General features: G+C 42.0%; 1 protein-coding gene and 1 long non-coding RNA gene across 4 annotated transcripts in view; one reads left to right on the top strand and one right to left on the bottom strand.

Moving 5' to 3' along the window:
- Positions 1–19,185, bottom strand: part of GRHL2 (grainyhead like transcription factor 2) — a 175,318-nt gene that overhangs the window by 70,376 nt on the left and 85,757 nt on the right. For all 3 annotated transcript variants that reach the window (XM_060196313.1, XM_060196323.1, XM_060196319.1), the window contains exons 6-7: positions 16,634–16,790; positions 7,654–7,765 (exon numbers count right to left, since the gene is read on the bottom strand). In XM_060196313.1, the coding sequence (XP_060052296.1) occupies positions 7,654–7,765; positions 16,634–16,790 (269 nt within the window). The remainder of the gene's footprint in view (positions 1–7,653; positions 7,766–16,633; positions 16,791–19,185) is intronic.
- On the top strand, positions 339–8,805 carry LOC132539908 (uncharacterized). The gene is made up of 3 exons (XR_009551195.1): positions 339–454; positions 6,392–6,518; positions 8,523–8,805. It is a non-coding gene; the product is annotated as an uncharacterized LOC132539908 (long non-coding RNA).

The following is a 19,185-nucleotide window of genomic DNA, read 5'->3' as shown; positions in this document are numbered from 1 at the left end:
GTCACAGATCTGAAAGATACACACTTGCCTATAAGTGCAAGCAGAGCACACACACACACAGGTGCACTTACTGGTATATGAGAAAGAAAAGTCAAGACAGGCAGAGAGATAAAAAGCCCAAAGAAATCTTTAAAAGTATTCTGACCTAACAAAAACAAACTTGTAACAATATCAAAGTTAAACCAACATACCAGTAAAATGCTTTTATTATTTTGCCTTATTTGGACTTAGTCCATATTTCTATTTAATTGTTCTTCTCGTTTTCTTGGGTAATAATTAGCAAGATAACTTTTCAAATAAAATGAAATTGTTCTTCTTCTCTAAGTAGGTTGTCTACAGAACAGGTTAAGGCAAGTACCTCCAAGCCTTTGTCCTTGCAAGCTGGCCTTAGAGGCTAAGTGCACCACCTGGTGAAGATTGCTCTTATCCCAGCACATACACCAATTATCTGGGGGTAAGTCACTTGGGAGGGTAGGTCTGTGAGCCTGTCGTTCTCAGATTCCTGTTTATTAAAAAAATATTGGGTTGTCAGAAAAGCCATGAAGGCATTTGTCTCTATTTTTCTATGCTAAAATGCATCCTGATTTTTCCGACAACCCAGTATATGAGGAGTCTATAGGAGTGTATATGCATGGGCATGTATGGAGAGAGAACTGTTTTCAGAATAAAAAACGGGATGCATTGGATTGACCTTCCCGTGGTGCATCTCGTGAGTACCCATTCATTGGGGAAACTGTCGATACTTCCTTGCTGACTGAATCCACATGGATCCCAGTCACTTTCAAAGCCAGCAACAAGCAGCTCCTGACAGCTTTCAAGCTGTTGGTCCTGCTCTTCGAGTCCTCCAACTTAATGTTGAGGGGTGGTCCTTTGCCAAACGCGTTCTTATTGGTCAATTGGCGATACAGCATCAGGCAGATGTTATCTGCCTACAAGAAACACATATAGCAGTCGATGAAGCTGCTCGATTCACCATCAGTGGATTCGATTTAATATGCTATAATCTCCATCCTAAACACGACCGAGCCATCTACGCCAAATCATGTCTTGTGGACGTTTACCATACGGCCTCTTCGACCTTCTACGACTCCATTACTATTGGAACTATTCAGCTTGTCAATGTATATAAGCCTCCCAGTGCCTCATGGGATAATGAGGTCCTGCCTAGCCCGAATCACCCAGCCGTTTACATTGGAGACATTAATAGTCATCACCAAGACTGGATATTCCTCCACTTGTGCTGATGGCTCTATCTTGGCCGACTGGACTTCAGCGAATGACCTCTCCCTATTATACGATCCCAAACAGCCAGGCTCTTTTCACAGTGCTAGATGGAATAAAGACTCATCTCACCCGACCTGTGCTGGATTAGCACAGTCAACGGCCAAGCCTTTCCTGCTATGAGACAAGTTCTCAAGATCTTCCCGCACAGTCATCACCACCCAGCTATCATCCACATTGGTCTCCAGCTCCCACTGATTCTGTGCTCGGAGAAACTAAGATGGAACTTTCGGAAAGCAAACTGGCATCTGTTCAGTGATCTTACCAACAAATCTATTTCTGCAATTCCAATTAACTCTATCCCCTCTGAAGATTCCTACAGGCGCTTCCGCCAAGCCATCTTCAAAGCAGCTTCCCAAGCCATTCCTCATGGGAGACGTGCTAACTATACGCCTTGTCTTGATGCTGAATGCGAGCAACTACTAAAGCAGTATGATGACTCGGGCGACCCAGATGTGGCTGACCATCTCATTGCCTCCCTGGATGCAGCACACCAAGCCCGCTGGCAACAACTCATGGAAAGTCTGAACTTCACCCACTCAAGTAGGAAGGCCTGGAAGCTTCTTCACAGACTGGGTGCCGGTAGCCAACCCCCTCCCGTCTCCGATCCTCCCGTATCTCCAAACTCAGTGGCCAGTCACCTAACTCAAGTTGGACGTGCTAAGATCGACCCAGTCTGGAAAAGAGAAATTTCCCATGAGTGGTCATCCCACTTCCGGTTATCTTGTCCATCTCCAAAACTCTCTCCCTTTACACTGTCTGAACTGGAAGACGCTTTGAAGAGGGTTAAACTGGGAACAGCTGCTGGCTATGATAACATCACCCCAGAACTCATTCTTAACCTGGGTCCCGCGGCAAAGAAGTGGCTCGCTTCATTCCTGTCCCACATCTTGGAATCTGAGTCTATGCCCAAAGTTTGGCGTCGTGCGAAGATTATAGTGGTTTTGAAACCAAAGAAAGACCCAACACTGGCCGCCAGCTATAGACCAATTTCTCTCCTTTCCGTGTGTTACAAACTCCTTGAGAGGCTGCTTCTGTCACGTATTTCTCCTCTTACAGAGAAATTCCTATCACCCGCCCAAGCTGGTTTCCGCCCAGGAAGATCTACCTGCGAACAAGCCCTGGCCCTCTCAACTTACACTGAAAATGGATTCCAGAAGAATTTAAAGACGGGTGCTGTCTTTGTTGATCTCACAGCAGCCTATGACACGGTCTGGCACCGTGGTCTCCTAGTCAAGATCTCAAGATGCCTGCCTCCATGGGTGGCCAACACTATATCGTTTCTTCTCCAAAACAGAAGATTCCGGGTGCATCTGGGTGACAAGTCTAGCAGAGGGAGACTTGTCTCAAGTGGCCTCCCCCTGGGCTCTGTTCTGGCTCCTACGCTATTTAATATTTACATCAATGACCTCCCAGAAACTTCTTCAAGGAAGTTCATCTACGCCGATGACATCTGCTGTGCAACTCAGGCATCAAAGTTCGACATCCTTGAGGAAACACTCACGAAACACATGTCTCTGATATCTGATTACTGTAAAAAATGGCGACTAATCCCTAGCACTGCAAAAACGGTATCATCTGTTTTCCATCTACACCATGCCTCGGCCTCGCGTGAGCTTAATGTGCAGCTTGGCGATACTGAGAATCCGGCATGAAGCCCAGCCAGTCTATCTCGATCGCACTCTGTCATTTCACAAACATCTCATAAAAACTGCAGCAAAGGTGGGCGCGAGGAATAACATCATTGCAAGACTGGCCAGCTCCTCATGGGGCGCGAGCGCTTCCACACTACGATCATCATCTCTGGCATTATGCTATCCCACTGCAGAATACTGTGCCTCAGTATGGTTCCGTAGCCCCCATGTCCACTTGGTCGATTCCAAATTATATTCCTCCATGAGGATAATTTCTGGAACCATCTGTTCCACCCTGGTTCCATGGCTGCCAGTTCTTAGCAAGATCGCCCCGCCAGATATTCGTCGGGATGCGGCATCATCTAAGTTCATTTCCCACGTCTACGCTCGACTGGACCTGCCAATATACGCGGATATCTTCGCCCACCCTGTCCAATGCTTGACGTCTCGTCATCCAAACTGGTCCCCTTCGCCTACACTGAACTTCTCTGTTCCAGACTCTTGGAAACAGAGTTGGCAGTCAGCTGAGGTCAAGAACAAACACCTCATCACAGACCCCTGCAAGCGTCAACCAGGCTTTGACTTAGCACGTTATGATTGGGCCCTCCTCAATCGCTATCGAACAGGCTATGGCCGGTGCGCCGCTATGTTCCATCGCTGGGGAGCCAGAGACGACCCGAACTGCCCCTGTGGCTACAGACAGACTATGACCCACATTTTCAACGACTGCCACCTCTCCAGATTCAAAGGAGGTCTCAAAACTTTACATCAGGCTCAACCTGACGCTGTTGACTGGCTATGGAAGAAGGGCAAACGCTAGAAGAAGAAGAAGAAGAAGAAGAAGAAGAAGAAGAAGAAGAAGAAGAAGAAGAAGAAGAAGAAGAAGAAGAAGAAGAAGAAGAAGAAGAAGAAGAAGAAGAAAAACAGTAATTCCTTTCAATAGGCTCTCTGATGAATCTCTAATCCTAACCTAGCTATTCACTGTTTTACCACTGGTCCTTGAGTCCTGGCAAAAATGAGAAGGAGCAGTCAAGGAGGTGGCATAACTCTAGAGAAAAGGACTTGTGGGGGTTGGGTGGTGGTGAACCCAGTTAAATGCACTTAGTACTAAGCACAAGGACCCACATAAGAATTTAGGTTTGAGCCCCTGCTCCCCACCTGCGGGCAGTGGGGGGGGGGGCTTTACAAGCAGTGAAGCAGGTCTGCTGGTGTCTCTCTCACTTTCTCTCTCCCTCTTTTATCCCCCCTCTCCTGTCAATTTCTCTGTTCTATCCAATAAAATGGAAAAAAAAAAAAAAAGGCCAACAGGAGCAGTGGATTCATAGTGCTGGCAATAATTCATAGGCCCAGCAATAATCCTGGAGGAATAAAGAAAGAAAAAAGGAAGGAAAGAAGGAAGGGAGGGAGAAAGTCCTTGCAAGTGAGATGACTTGAGTTCAATTTCCTGCTCCACATATGCCAAAGTGGTGCACTGCTTCTCTCTTTTTCTCCCTCATCCATCAATCAATTGTAAATCCAAAATACCTATTAAGCCTCAGGTTCAATCCCCCTGTAGCATAAGCCATGGCTGAGCAGAGCTCTGAGTTAAAAAAAAGTAATAAATTAAAATAAAGCATTAAAATTAAGTATAAAATAATAAAATTTATAAAGAATAAGATGAAAAGTTTGACAAAAATCGTCATGTAAGGCACAGAGATCAAAGTAGTTTCAATATTAAGAAGAGAGCATATAATAGTTCAGTATGACCTTTTGGAACCTTACTCCATGGAACCTTTAAACCTGTCTTTAAACCCTAACTGGGCCTTCAGTCTTTTGGGCTACAGAAGTGGGATTATGAAGTTTATCAATGAGAAAACACTTCTTATGGAATAGGCAAGTAGACAGTGCTAATTATGAATATATAAGGACCCTGGATCATGTAGACAGGGTAAACAGTTAATTTTATTCAGATTTTCCTCATATTTGGGAGCTACTTTCTGCCCTAATCCAACTTTATAGCCCTTTTCGCAACTCTAACACCATATTCCCAGACAATATTTTTGCCCACCTCCATTTTAGGTATCAAGCTCAAGCAAAAGCTACAATAGGCCCTAATATCCCTAAGATCCTAAGACCTCTAATGCCCCCAACACCAAGAGTCAGGTGGTAGCACAGTGGGTTAAGCGCACATAGTACAAAGAGCAAGAACCAGCGTAAGGATCCTGGTTCAAGCCTCCGGCTCCCCACCTGCAGGGAAGTCGTTTCATAGGTGGTGAAGCAGGTCTAAAGGTGTCTATCTTTCTCTCCTCCTCTCTGTCTTCCGTTCCTCTATTTCTCTCTGTCCTATCCAACAATGACATCAATAACAACAACGAGGCAAAACAACAAGGGCAACAAAAGGGAATAAATAAATAAATAAGTGTTCTTTAAAAAAATCCCTAACACCTTAAGATCCCTATTCTCATCTGCTCTATTCCTACTTTTAGGTTCCTGTTCATTAATCATTTTGTCCTGCTTTATATCTCATTGCCTTTCAGCTACCAAGTTACAGATGCTACTATGATTCCATCCTGACTTCCCTGGGTAGACAACCTCAGCAGCGTGTCCTGGATCCTCCCCTCTCCAGATCCCTACCACACTAGGGAAAGTTAGAAACAGGTTAGGGGTATCAATCCATCTGCTATAGCCCATATACAGCTGAGAAGCAATTACAGAAGCCAGACCTTTCACTTACTACACCCTCAAACAGAATGTTGGTCCATACTCCCAGAGGGGGAAGAAATATTAGGGAAAGATGACCAAAAGGCTCTGAACTCCACTCCATCAGGACCCAGAGAGAGAAGAGGAAAAAAGGGAGGGTCATTTGGATGTAATAATAGGTACAGGTGTGGCTTGGAAAGGAAGAGAAGATAGGTTGGGGGGAGAGGGGGAAAATATATACAAATATAGACAGATAGTTGTAGAAATAGTAGTTAACTCATATCTGCAACCTTGGGAAAACTGCTTTAGCTTCCAGTGGAGAAAATGGGGACACAGAACTCTGGTGGTGGGAATGATGTGGAGTTGTATCCCTGTTATCTTATAATTTTGCAAATCAATATTAAATCACTAATAAAAAGAAAAGGAAAAGCAAATAGATGAAATGTTGAAGTCACTTAGAAACACACATACTACCTTCTGCATCATTGAACAAGTTTCTCAAAACATGAGGACACAACCACTGACTTCCCCTGCTTTGCTCTGTTTCTCAGTTGATTTCCTGCCAGTCGCACTTGCCAGGCTCATGTAACCTCTTCCTTTGGAGTAAATTAGAGTAAGTCTGAATGAGTATTTGGAAGGAACCATGTCATTCCTTCTGGCCCACTTCAGGTTTGGAAAGGCCTTTCTAGCAGTGATTCCCATTAAGTTCTATCTCCCATTAGGAAGTTTCTCCCTCTATGGTATCAGTTCCAATGGGTGATTTTCCCACCTCCTCCCTTTAATCCTCTGTTGCACAGATAATGGCTTTGCTTTCCTGCTACTATTCATCTTGGATTTCCTCAGGATGCCTTCAGCCCTTCCAACCTTTGCAGCAAATTCCCTCATGGAACCTCTTTAGACAGGTCCTGCTTTCTTGCTTGCATTGTAAGTCCCACTCAGGTACTACAGGTCTCCAGAGAACAGAGAATATAGTTAGGAGTCCATAGATTGCAAAAGACACATGCTTGACTTATTTTCACTGCCAGGGAAAGGATCTCAAATATTTCATTTGCCTGAAAACATAGCACCACTTGCAATAAGTATGTGCTGACCAAGAAGGGACATTGGATAGATAATTAGAAATCTAGAACACACTGTCTGGTGATGTGATCTTAACAAGTACTTCGAAGTCCAATGAGCCTGAGGTTATCCATGTCACATAAAAATTCATGTGACCTGCCTGACTGCTTAGGCTCATGCTTAAAAACTGACATGGCTTGGGTTCCTGTTTACTAAGCATTTTGTCCTGCTTTATATCTTATTGCCTTTCAGCCAAAAAGTTGCAGATGCTACCATGATGCCATCCTGACTTCCCTGGGCAGATAATCTCACCAGTTATGTCCTGGAACCTCACCTCTCCAGAGCCCGACCCCACTAGGGAAAGATAGAAACAGGCTGGGGGTATGGATCCACCTGCCAGCATCCATGTCTAGTGGAGAAGCAATTACAGAACTCCCACCTTCTGCACCACATAAAAAATCTTGGTCCATACTCCCAGACGGATAAAGAATAGGGAAGCTTCCAATGGAGAGGATGGGATATGGAATTCTGGTGGTGGGAACTATGTGGAATTGTACCCCTGTTATCTTACAATCTTGTTAATCATTATTAAATCACTAGTTAAAAAATATAATAAATCAATTAATTAAATATTTAAACAAAAGAAACTGACATAGCCCCTGCCAATATAAGTATATTATTGTTGTTACTGTAATTATTAATTACTATTACTACAACTACAACTACAACTAGAGTGGTGTACTTTTGACTTTCATAAGGGAAGTAGCCCCAGTACCCATAAAGTATCCATAATTGCTTTTGCAGTTAGCTTCATCCAGTTTTGCTTTCTTAGCTGGACTTGGACCAGAAGTCCTCACAGAGGAAGATGCACAATATAGTGGCTGCCAGATCTCTAGGACCATGCAGATCCTGACTTTGATTTTTTGTGCTGGGTTTTCCTTGGCATCATGACAACACACCAGTTAATCAAAGGCCACACAAGGAAGTGCGGCCAACTTACCAATGTCAAGGACTCTCTGCTTCGCTGTGTGCTGCCGAGAGTGCCAGTACTTCCAGTACTTCAGCTGTTCATCTCGGTTTTTGTCTTCACTGAAGACCACCATCACCACACTCTGCAGAGGAGAGAATCTGTTTACTTCTGTTTTGTCACATAGCCAAATGCATTTCCGTTGCGTGGCTTTTCTTGCCTTAGAAAAGCCCAGACAAGCTCAGTTGTACCATTCATTTTGTTTGAAGTGAGCCCACCTAAAAGATGAGTGAGGAAGGAAAACAGTATATAGTGGGAAAAATAATCCCACATTATTTCATCAGTCATTTATGACCAGATTCACCAAGTCAGAAAATTTATCATTTTTTGAGGTGAGTCAGAGTATCAAAAAAATATTCTCTCTTGGACTAAAAACAGTGACCTTTTTGAGAAACTCTATTCTTAAACATAAAATTGGACACCATTTACAAGGGAATAGACATCTATTCCTAGGATAATTCATTTCCTCAGGATAGACTGCCAAAGCAATGCACAAACACCAGGAAGGTGAGCTCATACTGATGAACACAGATCGCAGCTCCAGATCCTCAGAGACCAAAAGCTGCAGGGGCAGCTGTGTTAATTTATCTGAATATGTGCAGGTGGCTCAGCAGGTAGAGCACAGGCTCTGCAAACCTGGGGCTCCAACTTTGATTTCTGGCACTGCATACTGCCAGGTAGTGGTTTGGTTCTAGTCCCTCAATAAATAAACAGTAGGTAGTGGTATTGGTTTTTGTTTTCCCACTAGGGTTATCTCTGGGGCTACAGATCGCTGCTCCTGGCAGCTATTTCTTACCCTCACCCCACCCTTTTTTTCTTTTTCTTTCTGTTTTATTGGATAGGACCAAGAGAAATTGAGAGGGGAGGATTCTCTAAAGAAGAGATACATGTGGCTCACAGACATATACAGAAATGCTCCCGTTCACTCATCACCAGAGAAATGCAAATTAAAACCACATTGAGATTCCACCTCATACCTGTGAGAATGGGCTCCATCAATAAAAGAAGAGGAGATAAGTGTTGGGGAGGATGTGGAGAGAGAGGAATTCTACTTCACTGCTAGTGGGAGCGCAAATTGGTGCAACCATTAAGGAGAACAGTATGGAGAATCATTAAACAAATACAAATGGAAATATCTTGTGATACAATGATTCCACTCCTAGGCATTTACCCAAAAGATATAATCACACTGATTTGAAGGGATATGTGCACCCCACCCATGTTCATAGAAGCTTTTTTCACAATAGCAAAAACTTGGAAACAACCGAAATGCCCTTTGACAGATGACTGAATAAAAATGGTCATGGGACATATACTCAACAGAGTATTATGCAGCAATAAAAAGGGATGATATTACATCCTTTGGGATAAAGGGGATGGAAGTGGAGAAAATGATGCTCAGTGAAGCAAGTAAGGAATTGTGAAGTACAACTACACAATGGTGTCACTCATAAACGGAATACGGAGAATTGAGTATATGAATGTGAAAAAACCAAAATGTCAACCTATGTTTAAGCCTATGGGAGAATTATAGTGCTTATCTATGGGGGGTGAGGGTGGGGACAAAGACCTTGCATGATGGGAGTGGTGGAAAACAAATAAATGAAATTGAGAGAAGTGGGGGAGATAGAGACCTGTTTCACAACTCATGAAGGACCCACCCTGCAGGTGGGGAGCAGGGGCTTGAACCCAGGTCTTATGTGCTAAACTGGGTGCACCATCACCCAGCCCCTGTGGATGTGCTTTTAAAATGTGCTTGAAACAACTGACTATATCCTGAAGACAAAAGGATCCAAAATTCATAAGCAACTTAGTTGAATTAGATATAATTTCCTTCTCTGTCACTTCCAAGGTAAAGAAAGCAGCAAAACCAATGTTCACGACAGTCTTCTACAGTACCAGGTATTCCACTCTCACCCATTACTGCAGAACCCAGTATGTCTTGGACATTTCCCTACAGTTTCAGAAAAATGACAGCAAAGGTCCACTAGCCATACCTGTGGACTGGTGAGCTCACTCAGCTCTTCATTTCTCCTGTGCTTCCTTAAGCTTTTCCATTTATGTGTAAACATTTAAAACATGGCCACCTGGTGCTTGTTTCTGTGTGTTTCAAAATTTAAAAAAAAATAGCTGGATGCTAACTTTTTAAAATGAAAATCTACTAAGTTCTTATAAATAATGTTTTATCCCTGCTATGAGAAATTATATTGGTGGTAAAGAAAAAGGCCGCTTGAAACTGCTGTTATCAAAGGCTACCTGCTTTCACTCAGCATCAAATCCTCTTCTCAGAAATAAGTGCTGGTAGGTTCCCAAGTACATCCTGCTTCCCTCCAAACCACACCTGCTATCCCAGATCAGCAGTAACAACCAGGATCACACTGAGAAAGCTACCACTGTCCCCCTCTTCAGCACTAAAAGGGCTGACGAGAAGGAAGCCTCCTTATTTCAATCAGAACGGAATAGAAGGACATGCATTTCCAAGTCAAGTTATCTCCATTATTTCAATGGGATAGATAATTCACATGAAAGTCCCTGTTCTCAAAACTGTTGTCATGGGCCCAGAAAAATAGCTGAATAGACAGTGCACCTGCTTTGCCATTCCTGTAACCCAGGATCACAAGCCTAGCATTCTGCCACTGTGCTGTCTCCCCAGAGGTCTTATTCCCAAAATAAGGTGAACTCTACATTAGAGGGAGAGTGAGTGCTGTGATATCTCTGTTTCTTCCTCTCTCTCTCTGTCTGGAGAACTGGAGGAGAATAAAGTGGGGCAGTAGGTGGTTTGGAGGGAAATGGGATGCACTTGGGACATTCCAGCACTTATTTTTCAGAAGGGGATTTTATTCTGTATGAAAGCAAGTAGGCTAGAATGGTCAAGCCTCAGCAACAATCAAAAAGAAAATGGTGGAGGCACTATTGTCATGATCACAGGACACTATTCACCATCTTTTCAGGGTAATAATAATTGTGAGAAATAATAATTGTTGAGAAAGTCTATGGGTTATACAGTTACTTGTAATTTATAAGTCTTTGAAAAAATACGTACATTTTTATTTGTTTTTATTTTAATGGTGATAGTGGAGTGGAGACCAGAACCCTGTTCAGTTCTGGCTGATGGTGGTGGTGCTGGGGATTGAATTTGTGACTTTGGTGCCTTAGGCAGAAGAGTCTCTTAGCAGAAACATTATGCTGTCTCTCCCACTCTGGAAGTCATTTTTAAACTAAATTTATCCATGTCTCCTTACTAGGTATATGCCTTAGAAGGTATAGGGGTAGCTGGGGCCCTATTCGAAGAGTCCTGAGATTCCCAAACAGACATGATAGGCCTAGACCTTGAATAAATCCCTCTCTCCATTGTTATCGGTCATCTCTATCAGGAACAACAAAATAGACCCCTTTGTGGGCCCCCATAGGATCTCGCCCTCAAATTGGATCAACAACGGTAGAGGATGTTCTATCCTCCAAAGGGAGGATGGACAATATACTCTATGCTACACCTGAGGAAGATGGGTTTTGATATTGGGGCAGCTTGGAATGTTCCTACACATGTCCACAGAATGTGAGCTCAGATCTACAGGGATGCAGAGGTCACATAGGCTCCTAAGCTGAATATGGGCCCCAGATCACATCAAATCGATGGGATTTATAATCAACAATATTTATACCCCTTTCCCATATTTGGGAGCCACTCCTTCCCTGATCCCAGCTTTCTGGCCCTTTTGCCAGCCATGACATCATCTCCCCAGACAATAACTTGGATCTACCTGCATATCAGATTTCAGGCTCAGGGGAAAAAAAAAAAAACTAGTATAGCCACAGGCCCTTTCGAATATAACTAAAATATGCCTATTAGCTATCTACAAAATGGAGACCCCCTCCCAACTCTTCATCTGCACTACTCCAGCCTTTAGGTTCATGATTAGTCAACAACTTGTTTGGCTTTGTTAATACTCTCTTTTCAGCTACCAGGTTCCAGATGCTACCATGATGCCAACAAGAATTCCCTGGACAGACAACCCCACCAATGTATCCTGGAGCTCCAGTTCCCCAGAACCTCACCCCACTAGGGAAAGAGAGAGGCAGGCTGGGAGAATGGATTGACCTGTCAACACCCATGTTCAGCAGGGAAGCAATTACAGAAGCTAGACCTTCCACCTCCTGCAACCCACAATGACCTTGGGTCCATGCTCCCAGAGGGATAAAGAATAGGAAAGCTATCAAAGTAGAGGATGGGATACTGAGTTCTGGTAGTGGGAACTGTGTGGAGTTGTACCCCTTTTATTCTATGGTTTTTGTCAGTGTTTCCTTTTTATAAAAAAAAAAAGGTGTAGGGGTAAATTCTAGGATATATACCTAAAATGCCTCTGTTTTAATAGTTGGTATGGTAAGCCTTATGCATACATACAAGCAGGAAGTTATACTCCTGAAACTTATATGAAATTATATGCCAGTGAAAAATCAGTACAATTTTAATTTTAAAAGAACCCTGGAATGGTGAAATAACTCACTTGGGTGGTATGCTGCTTTGCCATGTGTGTGACTCAGGTTGGAGACTGGGTTCTACCACAATGAAGGAAGCTTTCCTTTTATTCTGAGAGAGAGGGAAGAAGGAGGAGAGGAGGAATGGAGGGAGGGAGGAGAAAGGAGTGGAATGGGGAGTCGGGCTGTAGCGCAGTGGGTTAAGCGCAGGTGGCGCTAAACACAAGGACCCGCATAAGGATCCTGGTTCAAGCCCTGGCTCCCCACCTGCAGGGGTGTCGCTTCACAAGCAGTGAAACAGGTCTGCAGGTGTCTATCTTTCTCTCCCTCTCTCTGTCTTCCCCCTCCCCTCTCCATTTCTCTCTGTCCTATCCAACAACAATGACAACAATAACTACAACAATAAAACAACAAGGGCAACAAAAGGGAATAAATAAATAAATAATGAATAAAATAAAATAAATAATATATATATAAAAAAGAAAGGAGTGGAATGGAGAGGAAGGGAAGGGAAGGGGAAGGTAGAGAGCAGAAGGAAAAGGGGAGAAGAAGGGAATGAGGAAGGGGAAAGAAGTTTTTTATTTTTCAATCCTTAATCTCAACATAATGAATCTCAGTGGCTAAGAGAATCGGCTCAGGGGTCTGACCGCCCAGAATGCATCTGGGTTCCATCACATTTTAGTTATACAAACTTGGCCAGTCAATAACTTCTAAAAGGTTGAGTTTCCTCATTTGCAATGTTTTAAAAATAACAGTTCCTATTGCAGAGGACTGTTGTTGGTTTCCAATGAGTTACTAGCTGTATGTGCTTACCATAGCAGCATACAGGACAATGAGCCAATATTATTATTTTGTGTCTCTTGTTGTGAGGGTGGTGGTAATGGTAATGACATCTCTCCAGTATAGCCTTAACCATAGGGCTGAAACACAGTCAGTCCCTTGTGAGGCACAGGACAAAACACACACCTTGGGTCTGCAATGGGTTCAGTTTGGAGTGAGACATCAGTTTTACATCTCCCCTACAATTTCAACCACCCTAACTCCTGCAGCTGGGATCTGAGATTGGAGCAGCTTTGGAAGGAAGAAAGCCAGTTAAGGGGTGTGCGGGTGTGTGTGTGTGGGGGGGGGGGGGTAGATAGCATAATGGTAATGCAAAGAGACTCTCAGGCCTGAATCTCTGAATTCCAAGATTCAATCCCTACACCATCATCAGCCAGAGCTGAGCAGGGCTTTGGTAAAAAAGAAAGAAAGAGAGAGAGAGAGAGAGAGAGAGAGAGAAAGGGAGAAAGAAAGAAAGACAGCCAGTTAAGTGGAGAATGAGCAGTCACCCTTCCTTGCATTTCTCAGCAAAGCAAATCTAGATCTATTTGGTTGGGAGATCACCACTGCAGTGATTTTGCTCTAAAGCTAATAATGAAGAAGCAAGTCAAGCAGTAGGTGGCCTACACTTCTTCCTCACCCAGTAGTTTTGCAAGGGAACTTGGAATGTGGGTAAATAGGGGCTGTACTGCCATCAGGCACAGAACATTCCCTCCTGATTGTGCTAGAAGCTTAGAAAAAGGGAACAATGGGTGTGTAAGGTAGGGTGGTCATCATGAATGTAGAAACTATATACATATATTTCATAGCATTTCTCAGCTCTAGTTTATGGTAGTGCAAGGGATTGAATTTAGGAGCTCAGAGTCTCAGGCATGACAGTCCATTTGCATAACCACTATGCTGTGTCCCCTGCTCTCCAAACATCAATTATTTGACAACAGGCTAGAGAAGCACATCAATCTCATTATCATAACTTCACTTTTGTTTCTCTTTTCAGCAGGGAAGGACTAGCAGCCCTTTCTGTCCTCAGCTTTAGTGAGAATGCCAGCAGTTGGCAGGATGCCAGGGCAGTTTACTTTCCCACAGTTGGAATAGCAGCTATGGATATAAAAATTCCGGGACAGACTACATGATGCCTCCTCTTGACACCTCAGTCACTGGCCTGCAGGTATTTTTATACAATGCAGCTGAGGGCCTAGAGGGCATTCTCCCCTGTAGAGGAAATAGGGGTTTAGATTGTTATGTGGAAAGCTGAGAAATATAAGAAATGTTACATATGTACAAACTACTGTATTTTACTCTCAACTGTAAATCATTAATCCCCCAATAACAAAAAAAAAAAGGTGAGGCAGGGCTGCAGGTGTCTATCTTTTTCTCTCCCTCTCTATCTCCGCCCCTCTCTCAATTTCACTCTGTCCTATCCAATAAAAATGAAAAAAGTGGACTCCAGGAGCAGTGGCTTTGTAGTGCTGGCACAGAGCCTCAGCAATAACCCTGAAGGCAGAAAAAAAAAATTAAAGAAGAAGAGGAAGAAAAAGAGGAACAACAAGATGAAGAAGCAGAAGAAGAAAGAAGAGGAGAACTCATGCAACTGAAAATAAATAAATAAATAAATAAATAAATAAAATCTACTTTGAAATGAACAGAAGATCTGAATAGAACTTTCACTAAAGAAGACCTATAGGTGACCAGTAAACATGAAAAAAATACAGGGCAATTCAAATCAAAACATTAATGAGATAACAGTTTACATTTATTAGATTTTAAGTGTTTGGACGACGTGGAAAGAATGGAATATAAACTGGTACCACCATTATGTAAAATAGCATGGAAGTTCTTCAGAAGTTAAAAAAATATAAAATATGATTCAACTATTCCACTTCTGAGTATTTATTCAAAGACCATGAAAATGTTAATTCAATAAAAATTCTTCTTTTGCGTTTTTTTAATATTTATTTATTTCCTTTTTGTTGCCCTTGTTTTTATTGTTGTAGTTATTGTTGTTGATGTCATTGTTGTTGGATAGGACAGAGAGAAATGGAGAGAGGAGGGGAAGACAGAGAGGGGGAGAGAAAGATAGACACCTGAATACCTTCTTCACCACCTGTGAAGAGAGTCCTCTGAAGGTGGGGAGCCGGGGGCTTGAAACAGGATCCTTACACCGGTCCTTGCGCATTGCACACGTGCACTTAACCCGCTGCTCTACTGCCTGACTCCCCCCAAATTCTTTTTTTTTATGTGAAAAGACTTGGAAATATAGAGCTTTAAATGGCCAGTAATAGTTAAAAAAGAAAGAAAGAAAGAAAGAAAGAAAGAAAGAAAGAAAGAAAGAAGAAAAACTTGAGATCAACTGACTAAACCCAAAACACATACCTTGACTAGATAATGATGAATGAAATCAGGAAAGTTCCTCAGATGTCAGCAGAAAGCATGTTTCATCTATGTCTTTTCCCTGTGGTTTGTTTATCAATTGCTGATTAAAATTATAAACAGCAAACACTTTTGTTCCACATCTCTGACATTATCCTTTCCAATTGGAAGACAGTGACTTCTTGTTAGTTTGTTTATTTTGGATCTGCCCTGCCTCAAGCCCTTCCACAAAACTGTGAGGTATATCCTACCATCTTTCAGCCATCAGGTTGCAAATACTACTCCGATTCCATCCTGCCTTCCCTGGGCAGGAAACCTCACCTGTGTCCTGGAACCTCACCTCCCCAGAGCTCTACCCCACTAGGGAAAGGTGAACAGGCTGGGGGTATGGATCCACTTACCAACATCCATGTCCAGTAGATAAGCAATTACAGAAGCCAGACCTTCCACCTTCTGCACCCCATAATGAATACTCCCAGAGGGATAAATAGGGAAGTTTCCAATAGAGGGAATGGGACATGGCATGTTGGTGGTGGGAACTGTATGAATTGCACCCCTCTTATCCCAAAAGCTTATTGATTATTATTAAATAATCAATAATAAATGAAAATAGAAGTTGAAAAATAAGAAAACACAAAGTAGAACTTAGATTGGGTTTGGTGTATTGCACTAAAGTAAAGAACTCTGGGGTGGGAAGGAGGGTTCAGGACCTGGAAAATGATGTCAGAGGACCTAGAGTGGGTTGAATTATTATGTGAAAAACTGAGAAATGTTATGCATGTACAAACCACCGTATTTCATTTTGTTGTTGCTGTAGTTTATTGTTGACTATAAACCATTAATCCTCACAATAAAAAATTTTAAACATTAAAAATACAGAAACCAGAACTTCCACCTTCTGCATTCCACAATGACCTTGGGCCCATACTCCCAGAGGGTTAAAGAATAGGAAAGCTATCAAGGGAGAGAATGGGATATGGAGTTCTGGTGATGGGAAATGTGTGTAGCTGTACCTCTCTTATCCTATGGTTTTGTCAGTATTTCCTTTTTATAAATAAAAAATAAAAAAGATAAATAAAAAATAAATAAAAATAAAAAGAATAGGGAAGCTTCCAGTGGAAGAGATGGGACACAGAACCCTGGTAGTGGGAACTGTATGGAATTGTACCCCTGTTATCTTACAATCCTGTTCATCATTATTTAATCACTAATAAAATAAAATGAACTGTGAGGGAGCACTGCTGTCCCTCTGAGCACCATTTGCCTTATTGAGAATCGAGGTCCGTACCCTAACTTTGCTGATTGGATGCCGGAAGCACTTGTTGTCCCCAGTCTCACTAAGTGTGATGGCATAGAACTGTCCTTTGTTGAGGTAGGTCATGGGGCCTTCCCCCTGCTTCTGACGGAGCGATTTGGTGGCTTCCAGGGTGTACTGAAATGTCCCACTGTGAAAAGAGAGCAAAAAGAGGTCAGATTGGCTAATTTAGATAATTCTGCTGTCCTGATCAATTATGCATCTGTAGCCTTTCCTATAAATATTAACCAATATGTACTCTATGTTAGAGACAAAACGCAGCATACAGCCAAAGTGATGAGACCAGATCAAAGGTCACCTGGGACCAATGGATACAACATTTCCAGCAGTGGCTCACAAAGCAGGTGGTTTTGCAAGGGGAAAGTCTAGGATATGCCTGACCATTTGTGCCAAGACGTACCAGAAGACACAGTCAGGTCTCACTTAGTGACTAGAAATGCTTGAAGAAGAATTTTTCCCTTTTCTCCCAGAAAACCTAACTTTTAATCTTGCCAAGAAGCTATAGTACATCCCATTTGAAAATATTTCAAACTGTGAAAACCCATGTTTTTATTTTTTTAATGTTCTATTTTTTATTAGTGATTTAATGTTGATTTACAAGATTGTAACCAACGTTGTGTCCCTATTCCCTCCACTGGAAGCTACAACAGTTCTCCCAAGATCACAGATATGGGCTGACTATTATTTCTATAACTATCTGTCTATATTTGTATGTATTTCCCCTATATTTGTATTGTATGTATTTGTATGTACTTTTTCCCATTGTCCTGTCTTCTCTTTCTTTCTATGTCACACATATACCTGTTACTACATTCAAATGTCTCTTCCTTTTTCCTCTTCCCTCTCCTAGTCCTGATGGAGTTAAAGTTCACAGCCCTCTGGTCATCTTCCCCTATCATTTCTCCACCTCTGGGAGCACGGACCAACATTATTTTGTTGTGCAGAAGGTGGGAGTTCTGGCTTCTATAATTGCTCTTCACTGGACATGGACATTGGCAGGTATGCCTTTGCAGGAGTGAAATACAAAAACATGTTTTTTTTTGTTTTGTTTTTACCCCAGAAGTAGTAACAGGCTGGCAGTATGGACCTACCTGCTCTCAGTAGTTTGCAAAAATAGTGCTCAGGTCCAATTTAGTCTACCGCCTGTTTTTGCAAATAAAGTTTTACTGGTACTGATCTGCTTCTTTATTGGTGGCATTTCTGAGGCTACTTTAGCATGAAAACAGCAAGACTGAATAGCTGAATCCAGTTACTTAGTGCTTCAACTCAAACATACTTACTACATAGTCCATCAAAGAAAATGTTTGCAGATTTCTAATCTAAATAATTTCCTTGAAATTTTTATAATACTATTTTGTCTCCAATACAAAAACACTGACTTTAGGGGCCGGGTGCATCTAGTTAAACTCACATCATACAAAGCACAGGGACCCAGGTTCCAGCCTTTGGCTCCCGATCTGTAGCAGGGACATGTCACAGCAGTGAAGTAGGCCTTCAGGTATCTCCCTCTCTCCTTCTCCCTTTTTTTTAAAGTTTTTATTTCATTTATTTTTCTTATATTTGTTTATTGGCTAGAGACAGCCAGAAACTGAGAAGATAGGGGGAGGTAGAGAGAAAGAGAGAGAGAGAAAGAGAGACACTTGCAAAGCCTTCCCCCTGTAGGTGGGGACTGGGGGCTTGGACTTGGGTCCTTGTGTACTGTAACATGTGCACTCAGCCAGGTGTACCCCACCCAGACCCCTCTCTCCCTCTCTGTCTTCACCTCTTCTCTCAATTTCTCTCTGTCCTATATAATATAATGGAAAACAATGGTCACCACGAGCAGTAGATTCATAGTATTGTCACTGAGCCCTGGCAACAACTCTGGAAGCAAAAAAAAAAAAAAAAAAAATCTGACTTTCTCCATTTTGAAGAGTAAAGCAATTATGTAAAATAAACAACCCTAGTAAAAACCACAGTCATTGTACTTTACATGTGGATTCAGAAATATTTATTATGCTGTACTTCAGGGTGATACACATTGATGATCTAGTAATAACTGTTTTGTGCATTTTCCAAGTCATCAGTCTCTCTTTAGTAAGCTTATCTGCTTTATTAACTCATGAATTTCATAGTCTTTCAAAGACTGGTGCAAGAAGTATGTTCAGTTTGTCTTTTTAAAATGGCTCATTTACAAGATTATAGGGAATCTCTTGCTTTCTAAGTTAAAAATCTCTTCAATGTCCAATTTCTAAAAAAGAAAATTTTATTTTAAGAAAAAATGTGAAGGGCAGAACAGTAATTTTCTTACATGATTAAAAAAAAAAACTAAGGTTAAGCAAATTTCACAATATATGCAGAATAAAAATAATTCCAATCATTCAACACAGAATCAATTACACTATCATTTTGTTGGTGGAGAGAGAGCATTTTCAATATAGCTATTATGTCATAAAATTTCAGATCTGGACAAAACCTGAGGAATAGCCCAGATCAGTAGCTAGCAACTTGCCTGAGGTGCAAAAAGATTTAAAGAAGGAGGGGTG

Source organism: Erinaceus europaeus, chromosome 1 (genome assembly GCF_950295315.1).
Source record: "Erinaceus europaeus chromosome 1, mEriEur2.1, whole genome shotgun sequence".
Lineage (NCBI taxonomy): Eukaryota > Metazoa > Chordata > Mammalia > Eulipotyphla > Erinaceidae > Erinaceus > Erinaceus europaeus.
Note: the sequence above shows the minus strand (reverse complement) of the source record. Positions and strands in the feature narration are given on the sequence as shown.